Source organism: Lactuca virosa, chromosome 5 (assembly GCF_052849685.1).
Source record: "Lactuca virosa cultivar CGN04683 chromosome 5, Lactuca_virosa_CGN04683_v6, whole genome shotgun sequence".
NCBI lineage: Eukaryota > Viridiplantae > Streptophyta > Magnoliopsida > Asterales > Asteraceae > Lactuca > Lactuca virosa.
The window spans coordinates 399,025,977-399,039,924 of NC_136430.1; the positions used below are offsets into that span (position 1 = coordinate 399,025,977).

A 13,948-nucleotide genomic window follows, 5' to 3' on the forward strand; every position below is an offset into this window, starting at 1 on the left:
AATATTATAGATTCAAATCAAGATATGAATTTTTCTAATTTTATAACATTACTAATTTTCTTCCATGTTGGTCGTAATACAGTTATACAGATGAATGAGATACAAAAGGTGGCTTTCAACCTTATATTTTCACAAAAAGAAAAAGATTTTGTTGAAAAATTCAAAGTTTTCTCGTGTGAAAATAGTTCCCGAGTGCTTGATTCTAAGACCATATAACGTTCCACTTAAATTTTACCCACAAAAAAGAAACATAATCACAAGTCAAAAAGCAAAACATTAAAAAGACAAAGGGAAAAGTAACCAGTCCCTTTCATAATTCATCCTTCTTCTTCGTTAGGTAACCAGTCCTACTTTGTGTTACCATATATAATTCAAGATCGCTATCCTCTCTCATTATCAAATTCCCCTTCCCATAAGAAACCGCTTCCTACTTGTTTGTATCAATAATTCATCATTAAAAAACTGTCCCATTGTTTTATCCTACTTGAATACTCATTCATGGCCCCTTTTGCCGTTTCATGTATTCTGTGCACAAGATCTTTCATGTCTTCTTGATCGATCGTCTGTTTTTTACTGTAACTTCGTTGACTCTTGTAATTGGTATAAAACTATAACCAGTTATGGCATACCCATGTCTTGATTTGTAGATCAATTGTGGGTTTTGTTGAAGAATCGATGTTGCAAGTTAAGAATTTAGTGGAAATCAGATGTGGGTGATTCGTAGTGGAGCAATGGGTATGGGTTGTTTCGGTGCTTTTGATGCATGTAAAGCAAGAACTAGAAAGCTTCCAGATGGTAAGATTATTTCACTGTTTTTTTTTTTTTTTAATTCATACAATTATACATATACACAACATGTATAGATATGTTTTTGTCTGTGTGTGTGTTTGTTTGCTTGCATATGATTATATCTTTAGCTCTTAGTGGTATTTAACGTAACTGGAAACAATAGTTTGTATATAATATTTATTGATATGTGGCGTCTTATTTTCATTTATATGTATTAGAATATTGTTTTGAAAATATCATTGAATTATAACCTTTCGTCCAAATAGAAAGCAATTTCAGCGTCATAAGATTTTTTTAAATACTAATATTCTAATTGGAAAAAGTGAAAGTAAAATGTTCTAATTGAATAGATTTTCCGAACTATATATTCTTGGTTAATCCCCGGTGGTTAACCTTCAAAATATTTATTAATAACCTTTATTTTATCAAATTCTATTTATAGTTTAACTTTTACAAAGGCTTTTTATTTTATCCTCATCTATCTTTAACGTCTCTAAAAGCCTTTCATGTAATTTTTCGTTTTCATCACATGTTAAATTTCTCAAATTAATATTATGTTACATTAATAATATAGTTTTCTATAAAATATATTTATTTTTATTCTATGTATTTAATAAAATAAATTAAATACTCAAAAATAATAAAAATTTGATATTTGAATACAAAGTAAGGTTTCAAATAAAATGTTATTATTTGTAGGGGCAAAATGTACTCAACATATAGAAGAAATAAGTGGCTGAAAACCTCCACAAAATCTCACCTCTCCAATGGTAAAAAATACTACCATTGAAAATGCTCTAAGTAAGAAGAAAATTAAAAATATAATGTTGTAATAGAAATAAACGAAAGCAGAATGCTATAATATATTTTGGCATTTAGCGAGCCCTTCTATGAAGAATTTCCGTTTTATATGCTTGCTAATGTTAAATTGTTTTTTGGTTGGTTAGATATTGCTACTAACAACATTAAACAGTTCTCCTATAATTCGTTGAGATCGGCTACAAGAGACTTTCACCCATCAAATAGAATCGGTGGAGGTGGTTTCGGAGTTGTTTATAAGGTAAAATCCCGCTAACATACACACCTAAATTTCCTATGATTTACTAATATTTGATAATTTCTAAATTAGTTTACTAAAATTAATTTAAATGTTTATATTGTAGGGGGTTTTGAGAGACGACACTCATATTGCAGTCAAGTCGCTTTCTGCTGAATCAAAACAAGGGACAATTGAATTCTTGACAGAGATCAAAACGATTTCAGGCATCCGACATCCAAATCTTGTTCAACTTATAGGTTGTTGTGTGGAGGATGGTCACCGGATTTTGGTATATGAGTACCTCAAGAACAACAGTCTTGCTAGTGCTTTACTTGGTATTGTAATTCTTTCTACTAAGATCATGTTACTTTTTTCTTTCTAATTAAATGGTGTCCGGATAAATGATGTTTCAAAAATATATTGGGATTATGACGACAACTTGAGAATGGAAGGAAAAATGAGGAAAGTCTTCTTTTATTGACTAAGGTTGGACTTAACGTGGAAAGTCTTATCTATTAAGTCGTTCTTTTTTGTATTAAGTAAAAAAACACCATATATAGCTTATCGGATTAAGGTCGTATTTATTTTCTTTCCCCCCATAAAGTGTAGTCTGGACTAACGTTGTTTAAAATTATTTGAAAAAATGACCGCACACTTGAGATAATGAAAGTAAAAAGTAAATGAAAGAAAATTATAAAAAGCTTGGACTTAATGGGAAAAGTCTTCTTTCCATAACTTTCTTTATTAAATCGCTCTTTGCATTAAGTGAAAAAGAAACAAATTGGTATAGTTTAGTGGATCAAGGTTTTATTTTTCTATATTAAGTCATAAAGAAATATGCATATATAGCCTACTGGATTAAGTATTTTCTCGAGTCCATTAAGTGAAAAGAAACCACACCCAACTTTCGTATCCTTTCTCGTTCAATGATAGGCTCAAGAGGCAAACACCTAAACCTTGATTGGGCTACACGAGCTCATATATGCAAGGGCACTGCATCAGGTCTTGTATTTCTTCATGAGGAAGCTGAACCACATATTGTCCATAGAGACATAAAGGCAAGTAACGTACTTCTTGATGGAAGCTTTGATCCCAAAATAGGAGATTTTGGACTCGCAAAACTTTTCCCTGACAATGTCACTCACGTTAGCACTCGAGTTGCTGGAACAGTGTAAGAAATGTTCAACCACATTCTCGTTTTCTTTTCAACATATTGCATGAAATATCAATTAGCAATGCACTTTACTCTTTTTTTTTGCGTATATAGTCAGTATACTTTATCTCTTACCCATAATAACAATGTGCTTAAATCTTTTTTTCCCATAATAGCAGTATAAACACGTTTTTCACTGATAATATCAATATGTAACTCACGACAACTTATGTACAATTTCGTTACACATATAACAACTAACTTCCATTTTCTTACCCATAATAGCAACGTATACATAATTCTCTACTAATTATAGCATTATGTACCAAATAAGTACAATGTCCATATTGGTAATGACATGTATGTACGTTGCTTTTATAGGTAAAAGGTAAAGTACGTTGATATTATCGGTAAAGAAATGTGAAAACACTATTATCATAGGTGAAAATAAAGTACATTGTCCATATTGGTAGCGAGAGTAAAGTACAGTGATTTGGCCCATGAGCTTTTTTTTACTGCTTGGATCTGATTTTGATAGGGGATACTTGGCTCCAGAGTACGCTTTATTGGGTCAACTTACAAAGAAAGTGGATGTATACAGTTTTGGAGTACTTATGCTTGAAATTATAAGTGGTAGAAGTAATAGTAAGGCGGCCTTTGGCGAGGATCTCCTGGGTCTCGTTGAGTGGGTATGTTTTTTGACCACTATGAAAGTTAAAACACAATACAATACATATTTAAAACATATAATTCACACACACACACACACACACACACATATATATATATATATATATATATATATATATATATATATATATATATATATATATACACACACACACATAAACTATTTTGGTTATAAATTCTAAGTCTAATATATAAAGTTATAGTAGTAAAAGGATACAATCAAGTTATTAAAAAGATAATAAATAAAAGGGTTGTATTTTAAAATATGTAAAAAGTATAATATATAAATTTATAGTGTTATGGTTTCGAACGGGTCTTAATGATGATTTAGCAATATATTGTGAATTGTGATAGAAAGACTTTGAAAATTAATGTATGACAAATAATATAAAATGAAAAGGGTTACTCGTATAACAACAAAAGGTCAAATGTGGACTTTCTATTTCTGACACGGAGGTAACATGTGTCAAGAAATGTTCGTTTTTATTACACAGTTGTGGGTATCAAAATCTCTCTTATTTTGTAGGCATGGAAGCTAAAAGACGAAGAAAGACTTCTAGACATTGTGGACCCTGACCTAACAGAATGTCCAGATGACGAAATTATGCGATTTATTATAATTGCACTCTTTTGTACACAAGCGGTTTCAAACCAAAGACCATCAATGAGGCAAGTAGTTGAGATGCTCACCAAAAAAGTCAACCTCAACATTAGATTGTTGACCGAACCAGGGATATACAAGCCGAATTCGTCCTCTAGTCGTTCTAAAGGTGGTGTGTCACAAGTAACAACAAAAAGTGGAGCATTTAATGGTCGGAAATCAATAAATCCTTTTATAACTACTTCACCACATGTTAGTAATTCTTTCAGCAGTATGTCACAAATGTTTCCTAGATAATCATTATATTCAAATTACTTAAACCAAAGGGTTTCTTAGGTTATGTACCATAGCTTTGTAGTTGTTTTTCCTTATAGCGTGATCACGAGTCACTTTAAGATGTAAATGTAACACTTTCGTATAAGAAGTATGTGTTTGTAATGATGTAAATTGTAACACCTTTCGTATGAGAAATTTGAAATAATAATTTAAAATAGAAGTTTCAAAGTATTTTATATTTTAATAAAACAATTTGTAGAAAAAGATCGCAAATGGTCAAGTCCTTAATATATTAAAGTTCAAAGTATTATGGCATACAACATGGTTACCAAATAATCAATAGAAAATAGTCTTTAAAGTAAACATTAACAATACATCACAGTTCTAAATAAATTCTTCTTAATGTATAAATGATAAATGTGTTATTAAGTCTTTGATTAAGCCTCCTAAATTGAATACATGTAAATAAAGTATGTTTGGTTTGAGAAGCGTAGTGAGCATTACCGGGGTTAGACATTGTTTAAGAGTAAGGGGCTGTTTGGCAGGATCTGAATTTTTAAGGTCTGAATTTCTAAGAGGGTCTGAATTTTTAAGATCTGAATTTTAACATGTTGTTTGGTTGGAACATCTGAATTGTTGTGCTGAATGGTAAAAATGACCATTTTACCCTTATGTACTATTTTTTGCTGAATTCAACATTTTTGTTTTATAAAATAACTGGACCCACATAATAGCAACCAACTTTACCAATGATTCTCAATATTTTGCACAAAAAATAAACACCAAGATTGCTCCATATGTTACAACAACTTTATCCGTAAACATAAGAAGTTAAACAGGAAACAATGAAAATAAACAAAGATTGCATTTGCATTTTGACTTTTCAAATAAAACATTCAATCTTAACAGTTGCATTTGCTTGTCAAATAAAACATTCAATCTCAACAATCGCATTTGCATTCGCATTTGTATTTCAAAGGGTACCCTTCTACAACTTCCTTCTCTAATCTCCATAAAAGGTGGTTTTCTTCTTCCGTTTATGTATTACCCTCCACCATAGGTGCTGCAATGTAAAGGCAGATTAATGGGGGATTTTGTGCCATTACCTGCCGTTATTGTTTCTCTATGAAGATGAGATTCATGTTGGGTGAATAGCATCACCCCAGTTGATAGAAGAAATTCAGGACCTTTCACCTACAAAGCCATCCACCTTGTATAAGAACTTCATACAACTTTATTAACAACAAAAATAAACAGGCTTCATATAAATTTCATACAGATTACAGTTTAAACCAAATATTGAATATGTAAAAATTTGCCACGAGTTTTAATTTTTTCAAAATCAAATCATGTATTGTCAAACAAAGTGAAGATAGTTTGAACAAAATATTGGTTTTGACAGAAAATCGAAGGATTCATCCTACTGATTGAAAATCGAACTGAAGCAAAAATCATCAAATTAGAACAAAGCAACTACATGAAAATCAAGCAAAATATACCTGATATGATTTGGAGATGGGAAATCAAACTGAAGCCCCGTTTCACTATGGGAAGACGATGGGAGAATTCCACAATTTCGTCGTCGTTGCTGGAGAAGAATGATCGGGGATGGGGAGATGCGTGATTTGGATGAAGCCGACACTAGCGGATGGTGACAGCGACGACCGTAGCGGGCGGAGGCGTCGATGGCATTGGCGGACAGAGGCGGCAATAGCGCTGCAGACGGAAACGACGATGGCTGAAAGATGGAATCGGTTTTAAGAGGGAGTCGTAGTTGAAGGGACGTCAATTTTAGGGCAAAGGGGCAAGAGCGTAATAATTTTATTCGGAGTGGTAGGCATATGGAGGTTTCCGATCGGAGAGGGAGTGGGAGGGAGAAGGGGCCTGCGACAGTGTTGTGTGCGATGAGTGCAGCGGAAGTCCGGTGATGTTCTGGTGATAGCGGAAGAATGGGTCGACGTTTGTTAATGAAAGGGAAGACGGAAAGGAGTGGTGTCCGAGGGCAAATGAGGAATGCGCGTTCCTTTTTTTAATTCAGATACATCCCAAAATTTGAAAAATTAAGAGTGCTTTTTACAAATTAAGAGCCATAAATTCAGATGTTGCCAAACAGTCTGGATCTTAAAAATTAAGAGATTGCTTCTTAATTGAAAAATTAAAAGGCTACCAAACAAGGCCTAAGGAAGCTGCACATTCCATACACAATGAAGCCTCTCTTATTATACTATAGCAACGGGAGAAGTCAGGCTTGGTGCCATTAAATCTACAAAAAAAAAACATTTTACCCAAATAGAATTGTGAACTCCCAAAAAGTTTTCAAAACTTAAAAGGCTAGTATAAGTTCAGTTTAAGGAAAAAGATGCAGTTTTTTACTTATGACAATTTAAGTGTATTGTAAGTTGTAAAAAATTTCATTAAAGTTGCTACAACACTGCCTATAAAATGTCTTATTTTAACTATGTTGAAATATGTTGTAGAAGGCGCAAGGGAAAAAGTCGTTTTGAAAGGTATTTTAAGAGAAAATTTTGAAGGTTGTTTGAAAGTTGAAATTACACATGTTAATTATTATAGAGTCTAACTCGGATGTAACTCACTAGGCTTTCTAGCCAAACAAACTATGTTCACATATGGCACGGGTTGCAGGTGACTCGTGAGCAGTAGAAAGATGTCAAGGTAATTAGAGACTATTGGCGAAATATAGTTGAGGCCTTGGAAATAGATATAATTTACAACATTATTTTTACAGTTTTAGGTATGAAAAATTTGAGATTAGAGTTTATTTTATTTAAAAAATTCGAATAAGATATTTTCAAATAGTCCTTTGAGGGGTGATATATATATATATATATATATATATATATATATATATATATATATATATAGGTTATTTTCTTTCTAGTAACTATTGTGTGCCAGAATGCACAGATCTGAACCATTGGATGAAATATAATCAAAGGTCATTGTCACACCCCCAAACCAGAACGGCAGAAACGTTCGGGGGCGGAGGATGTCATGCTCAGTATCATAACCATAGTGAAGAAAGTAAACACAACCATCATATATATAATTTAAAAGGTTACATCGTTTCAAAAGTATATGTTTCCAAATAAATTACATATGATGTCAAAATATAGCAAAAGAATCTACGCCTTAGCGTCTTGACTTCATAAGTCTTATGGTTACCTGTTTTACTGATTACCTGAGAATACAAGTTGTTTTGAAAGAGTATCAACATAAAACTGGTGTGTTCATAAGCAATTTATAAATGAAAAATGAATGATGTTCCTTTTTGTTTGTTACAAGTTTGTTTCCAGAAAATCCAATATTTTCTTAAGGGTTGTTATAGTCTTAACCAAACCAAGATTTAGTGTATGTAAGTAAATCGTCATACTCGTGTGTGTGTGGTTTTATATTTAAGTAAAACTCCTTAAATCTCCGTGAACTGTGTGTTTTGTTAATTTCCCATGTGAGATGTTATAACCATACTAAAATCGAAGACCTCGTACTCGACGTTATTCAGGCGTCGGAATGTTATGACACTTGTCATCCCAGACCTGGCGGTCTAGCTGTTGCAAGCAGCTTAGGTGCGGGTTTGTCAGACCCAATATAGATCTATACACAACTATCACACTCTCCCTCCAGGAGATTCTGATTATAACTACAGGACTTTACTGTGGTACTTAAGAGTACCCCGAAGGAGAATGTCTCACAAATTTATTTATTAACAAGTTCACGTAGTGTGTAATGAAATACTTGTTTTGTAAGTCGATTGAGTTATTGTTTTCTTTGTCAAATGAAGTGCTCAAACTATACCTATTATAGTTTATCAAAAGTGTTGTGTGTTTGAATGAAACCTTGTTATGCATGTCTTTGTATTTCCATAAAATGTCATTTAAAATACTAAGTGTAAATCGTACACACCTTGCTCAGCATGTTACAAGGTGTGAATAACTCTTAAACATGTATTTGACAGTTTTACCCTTAACTGTCACTGTTTTAGAATATTTATAGAAAAATCATCGTAAGTCGAAAACTGAATCCGTAAACTCTGAGTATTTGGAAAAAGAGTCTACTATATCCATAAATTTTCCTATAATTTTTGGTGATCTCAAACTAGGGTGAAAATGTTCATCTTCACAACCTGGTCCGATTTTGATGCTGCAGTGATAGACAGTTTTGTAAAAATCACCATAAATTGTAGAAAAATCGTATGGAGATGTGCAAGTAGTCATTTTAAAGGTATAAACCTGAACTACATGCCTATTAAACAGTTTTGAAAAATATTAAGTTTAAGTTGGGTAAAATAGTTCGTGAACAGGTCACAACTTTTCTGTTGTAAGCTGTCAAGTTAAGTTTCAAATATGTTTTGGTGTTTTAACTTGTATCCCCCCCCCCCCTGAAAACTACAGAAAACGGGAAAATGTAGGGGTATGAATTCACCTTGAGTGATTTCTAAAAGAGGGGAAGGTTGAAGTCGAGGAGTATCAAATCAAGAACACTTGATGAACACGTGGAAGCTTGGATGATCCTAAGAACGATTTTTGGTGTTAGGATATGAGTCGATGATCCAAGAGTGTTATGAAATTATGGAATAACACTTGAGTTTAGATGGAATACTTACCAAAAAGTGCAGTAGTAGCTCAAGAACACTTTCACAAAGTGATGGGAAGTAGAGAGAAAATGAGGCTCTTTTGGTGTTTTGAGAAGTGTAAGTGTTTGAAATGATCAAGTAAGCCAAGAAATCCTCTAGGGATTTCTATATATATTGAAGGTTGCTGGAGCAACTTGTAAGTTTGAAGTGATGTTTGCATTGGTTTGTGTGATGTGGATAATGTTGGCTAATGAGAGGATGACACATGGAGGCAAGTGGGCACACTTGAACTCGACCCACTTGTGGGGTAGAATACTCCTCTTATTATAAAATAATGATTTTTAATTAATAATCCATGAAAAATAAATAAAATATGAGTTTTGGGGGTTAAAAATGGTAAAAATATGAATTTGGTGAAAAAATCCCGTAAAAAACGGGCTTAGGAAGCGAAAGCAGTCAAAAACCGGGCATTATGGACCGAACCTGCGAGGTTCGGCTCTTGGAAGTGCTGAGGACCGAAAGTAGAGTAGGAACCGAGAGAAGGGAGTAGGGACCGAAGGTGCGAGGGGAGGAACCGAAGGTGGCAGGCTCGGTCCGAAATGGCTATGGAACCGAAATGGACCGAGGGTTCGACCTATTTCGGTTGTAGGGAGTTTCGGTCCTGCATGCATGTTCGGTCTACTGAGCTTCGGTCCGAGAAGGTGGGTTCAGTTCTGACAAGTTTGCTTCTGACAAGTTCGGCTCTAATAGGAGGGTTCGGCTCCTAAGAGGTTCGGTTCCTAAGAAGGGTTTTGGCCCTAATTAGCTGTTTTTCAATATAACTCTCCGTTTCAAGCCGTTTTTGGCCAAGTTAAGGGTCGGGATGACTATAAAAAGTTGAGAGAGATTTTGAGAGATATTTGGGAGAGATTTCACATACTTGGAGAGATTTGGGAGAGATTTCACATACTTGGAGAGATTTGGGAGAGATTTCACATACTTGGAGAGATTTGGGAGAGATTTAATCTTAGCCATTATTATCGTATAATCCCGTAATGCAAGGTTCGTGAACCCCGTTATGCTTCGTTTATGATTGTTTTAAGTCTTCGAAAGGGTCCTTAGTCGTGTTTTGATGCGTTTAACTCCCTTTTTAGGGTTTTTACATGGCTAAACACATAGATTCTTCGAGACACTTGAATTCTTGACATACAAATGCACATTTTTTTTATACATAGAATAACTTTTAGCATACAAGTACTAATTAAGTTTGACCGGTTTGACTTGTTGACTTTGACTTGTTGACTTTGACTTTGACTTGAATTTGACGGTTGTCACAGTCATGATCTGAGGGTCTATGATAGTAGAATAGGATAACATGTACCATATAATCACACAAATTTGAGCATAAGGGCATTTTAGTCAATTAACCTATATTAAAAAAGGAAATTTTCGGATTTTTAGGGATAATTAATTCCTTTATTTTTAAAAATCTGAATATTTTAAATTAATTTAAAATTAAAAATCTGATTTTATTCTGTCAGAATGATAGAATTTTAACCATAAAGTAGTAAATATATTTTTCGATTTTATTCTGTCAGAATGATAGAATGCCAACCATAAACTAGTAAATACATTCTGAAAGACTACACAAAATCGATTCTTGAACTAATAATATACCAAATAAATACATTGTATGATTGTGATTCATTGAATAATAACAAACATTCTGAAAGAATAACAAGTATAATTCTTAAAAAATAACAACATTCTTAAACAATGAGTGTGATCATTCTTTAATTCATTCTTCAAGCCTTTCCCATCAGGTCTTTAAGCCATTCTTCAAGCCATTTCTACCAGAAATTCATTGCCAAGTAATTTGTAGTGATACACTTGTAACAACTGCACATTAAACATACAAATAATTAACTACAATTCTATCAGAATACAACAATAATATTCTTACAGAATAAACTATTCTTGCAGAATGGTTTTGAATATTCTTAAAGAATTTGTATTATCAAGAATATACCCAACAAACAAAACATTTGAAAATATAAATGCAGGAAAAGATCATGTTAACACAAAGATGTATTTTTAGATTATCGTGGATATCAATGTACTAGCAAGTGGTTGTGGATAACACATATAAACCAACAAATTGTCACATTTTAGATCAAATGAACAATTTTTTTGGAATGCAAATATTTCATCTCAAAAGTTGCATTCATGGCTATTATGAGCTTTTTAATGACGATCAAGTAACCTTAAATGAGATAAAAAAAACACAAAGGGTAACCAAAGATTTCATGAAGAATAAAACTGAGTTTTTTAGATTCCAAATATACAATAACGAGGGACAATAGAAATTGGAATTCAAAATCACAAATTGAAACAAAGTAATTATGACAGAATGCATACCTTGTTAGGCATTTCAACAAACACTTGTTAGACATTATCATAACAAGCCAAAATCCATTGAAAGGCTTAGTGTAATCGGAAGCAAAATAAAAAAAACATAAATTCTTTAGAGAACATCAAAGTTTAAGTTTTTCAATACCAAATAAAAACAAAGAAGACGAACCTGATAGTTTTTCAATAAAATCTCATCAACAACCTCATAAGCATCTTGACGTGCTGCTTCATGAACTGGTCTTGCATAATATCGAGGATCATGAGGTTTACCAGGGGTCTTTAAATTGTCGATTCATCACATACCAATTTGAAAACTTGTTTTGCTTCTTTGGGTTCCCTGTGTTTCTTCTCGATATGCTCAATGTATTTAACTGCAAATTCTGACAGAATAAGGAACTAGCATCAACCTATTGTTATGAAAAGGGCATCCAACCCAATCTAAATTAAGTTATATAGTTTTGAAAAGAATAAGGAACAAAGCGAGTAAAAACATTAAAGATTATTAACTATTTTTTCATTGAGACATTTTATCGAACACATGGAGCCCATGGCAGAATGTTATTGTTTGTAAATGAAAATTCCAAATCAATAATGATTTTGGAAAGCTTCGATGCCTAAATTAATGTACATCAGGATATAATAACCTATATATCTGTGTAATTTTGAATTTTGAGTATTATTGAATGAAAGATAAAAGACACATGAATCGGATTTTAAGGTGACTCACCGGAATATCGATTACTTTGAGATGATAAGTTTTGGCTCCAAAAAACAAACAGTCCACGCTTAGATACAGGTTGCGAGTAATGAAGTTGTGTTGTAAACGTTTCAAGGAATGGGGAGAGTCTGTCGTCAATGGGCGATGGGGAAGACTCCGTGTAACATCCCAAAAATCAAGACCAAAAATTTCTTTTTAAAACATTACTAAACCATAAATATTAAATCATTTCGATCATACAAAGAGGGTTATATGACAAATCAGAGTATCTTTTCAAAACACTAGTTCATTTTATCAGAGTAAACATCCCAGGCTAACTTCTTGGTGTGTGTGCCATGCGATCAACCCGAGCTCTTCCCTCCGCTACCGGAAGTACCTGAAACCAAAACTGAAAACTGTAAGCACGAAGCTTAGTGAGTTCCCCAACCTACCACATACCACATACATAACCACATACTGGGCCTTGCCCACTGTATCGGGCCCTGCTCGGCATCGGACCGAAGTCCGGACTAACTTGGGCCCCGCCCACTGCATCGGGCCCCGCCCGGCATCAGTCCCCGCCTGGCATCGAGCCCCGCTCGGTATACATATCTGTTCTCTTAGGCCCCGCCTGTCTCTGGGCCTCACCCGCTACCAACAAATACAAGCATATAACATAACACGTATCATAAAGCTAAACATACTCTACTGTACTACTGATCTAAGGCCTCGCCTATCCTGGGCCCCGCCCCTGTCCTGCTATTGGTGAGTCATGGAACCCCGTCCACGCTCCTGCTGATAGTGAGATATGAGCCCCCGCCCACACTCACCTCCCTACTAACTCGGGCCTCGCCCCTACTCTGCTACTAATGAGATACGGAACCCCATCCATACTCGGCTAGTGATGAGATACGGGACCTCGCCCGACTCACCTCCCTACCAGGCACATACAAGTATCACAAAGACAACAAGTATAACTACACATACACTACTGCATCGGGTACCACCCGGCATCGGACCGAAATCTGGAACATATAAACTGCATCGGGCTAACCCCGGTAACGGATCTAAATCCGAACATATCCCAATAAGTGCCTAGGGCTAACCCCCGGGTCTTCCTGCTACACATAACCATAAGCATAAACATAATGGGTCGGCATTGTGGCCGTAGACCCATGCACACAGTGAGGAGACTCACCTCGCACTGCTGAAGACTAGCTGAAACACTTCTGACTGCCAACCGACAACTTCTGAACTGCTGATCCTTCGGCTCCCCGAACTATCAATTCCCAAAGTAACATTTAGACCACAATATTCCAAAAGTCAATCCAGGTCAAAGTCAACGGTCAAAGTCAACCTCCAGTTGACTATGACTCGTCGAGTTGCTCTACCGACTCGCCGAGTCCATGCTTCTCCAACTCAATACAGCCACCGATCCTACCCGTCGAGTCTAGCAAGCACTCGACGGGTTCTCCTTTAGTCTTACAGTCGTGACCATCTTCAACCGACTCGCCGAGTTCATCCTTGAACTCGTCGAGTTCATCTCCCTCTTATGAATGTCCAGACTATGACTCGCCGAGTTGTATGAACAACTCGTCGAGTCCATCTTCATATACTAAGAAGATTGCCTTAGACTCGCCGAGTTCCTCATTGAACTCGCCGAGTACGATGATCTTCATGCCCGCTATGGACCCAGACTGACTGGGTCCCATACCAACTCA

At 34.9% G+C, this 13,948-nt stretch overlaps 1 protein-coding gene and 1 long non-coding RNA gene across 2 annotated transcripts; one reads left to right on the forward strand and one right to left on the reverse strand.

Moving 5' to 3' along the window:
* Positions 1-366: 366 nt before the first annotated feature.
* LOC145110965 (cold-responsive protein kinase 1-like) lies at positions 367-4,710 on the forward strand. The gene is made up of 6 exons (XM_079047271.1): positions 367-795; positions 1,737-1,849; positions 1,953-2,163; positions 2,762-2,999; positions 3,520-3,670; positions 4,198-4,710. Exons 1-6 carry the CDS (start codon positions 708-710, stop codon positions 4,567-4,569), a joined length of 1,173 nt encoding a protein of 390 aa, XP_078903397.1. The 5' UTR covers positions 367-707; the 3' UTR covers positions 4,570-4,710.
* A 684-nt stretch (positions 4,711-5,394) lies between these two features.
* On the reverse strand, positions 5,395-6,647 carry LOC145116454 (uncharacterized). The gene is made up of 2 exons (XR_013712096.1): positions 6,048-6,647; positions 5,395-5,742 (listed from the first exon to the last, which is right to left on the reverse strand). It is a non-coding gene; the product is annotated as an uncharacterized LOC145116454 (long non-coding RNA).
* Between the last annotated feature and the right edge of the window lie 7,301 nt (positions 6,648-13,948).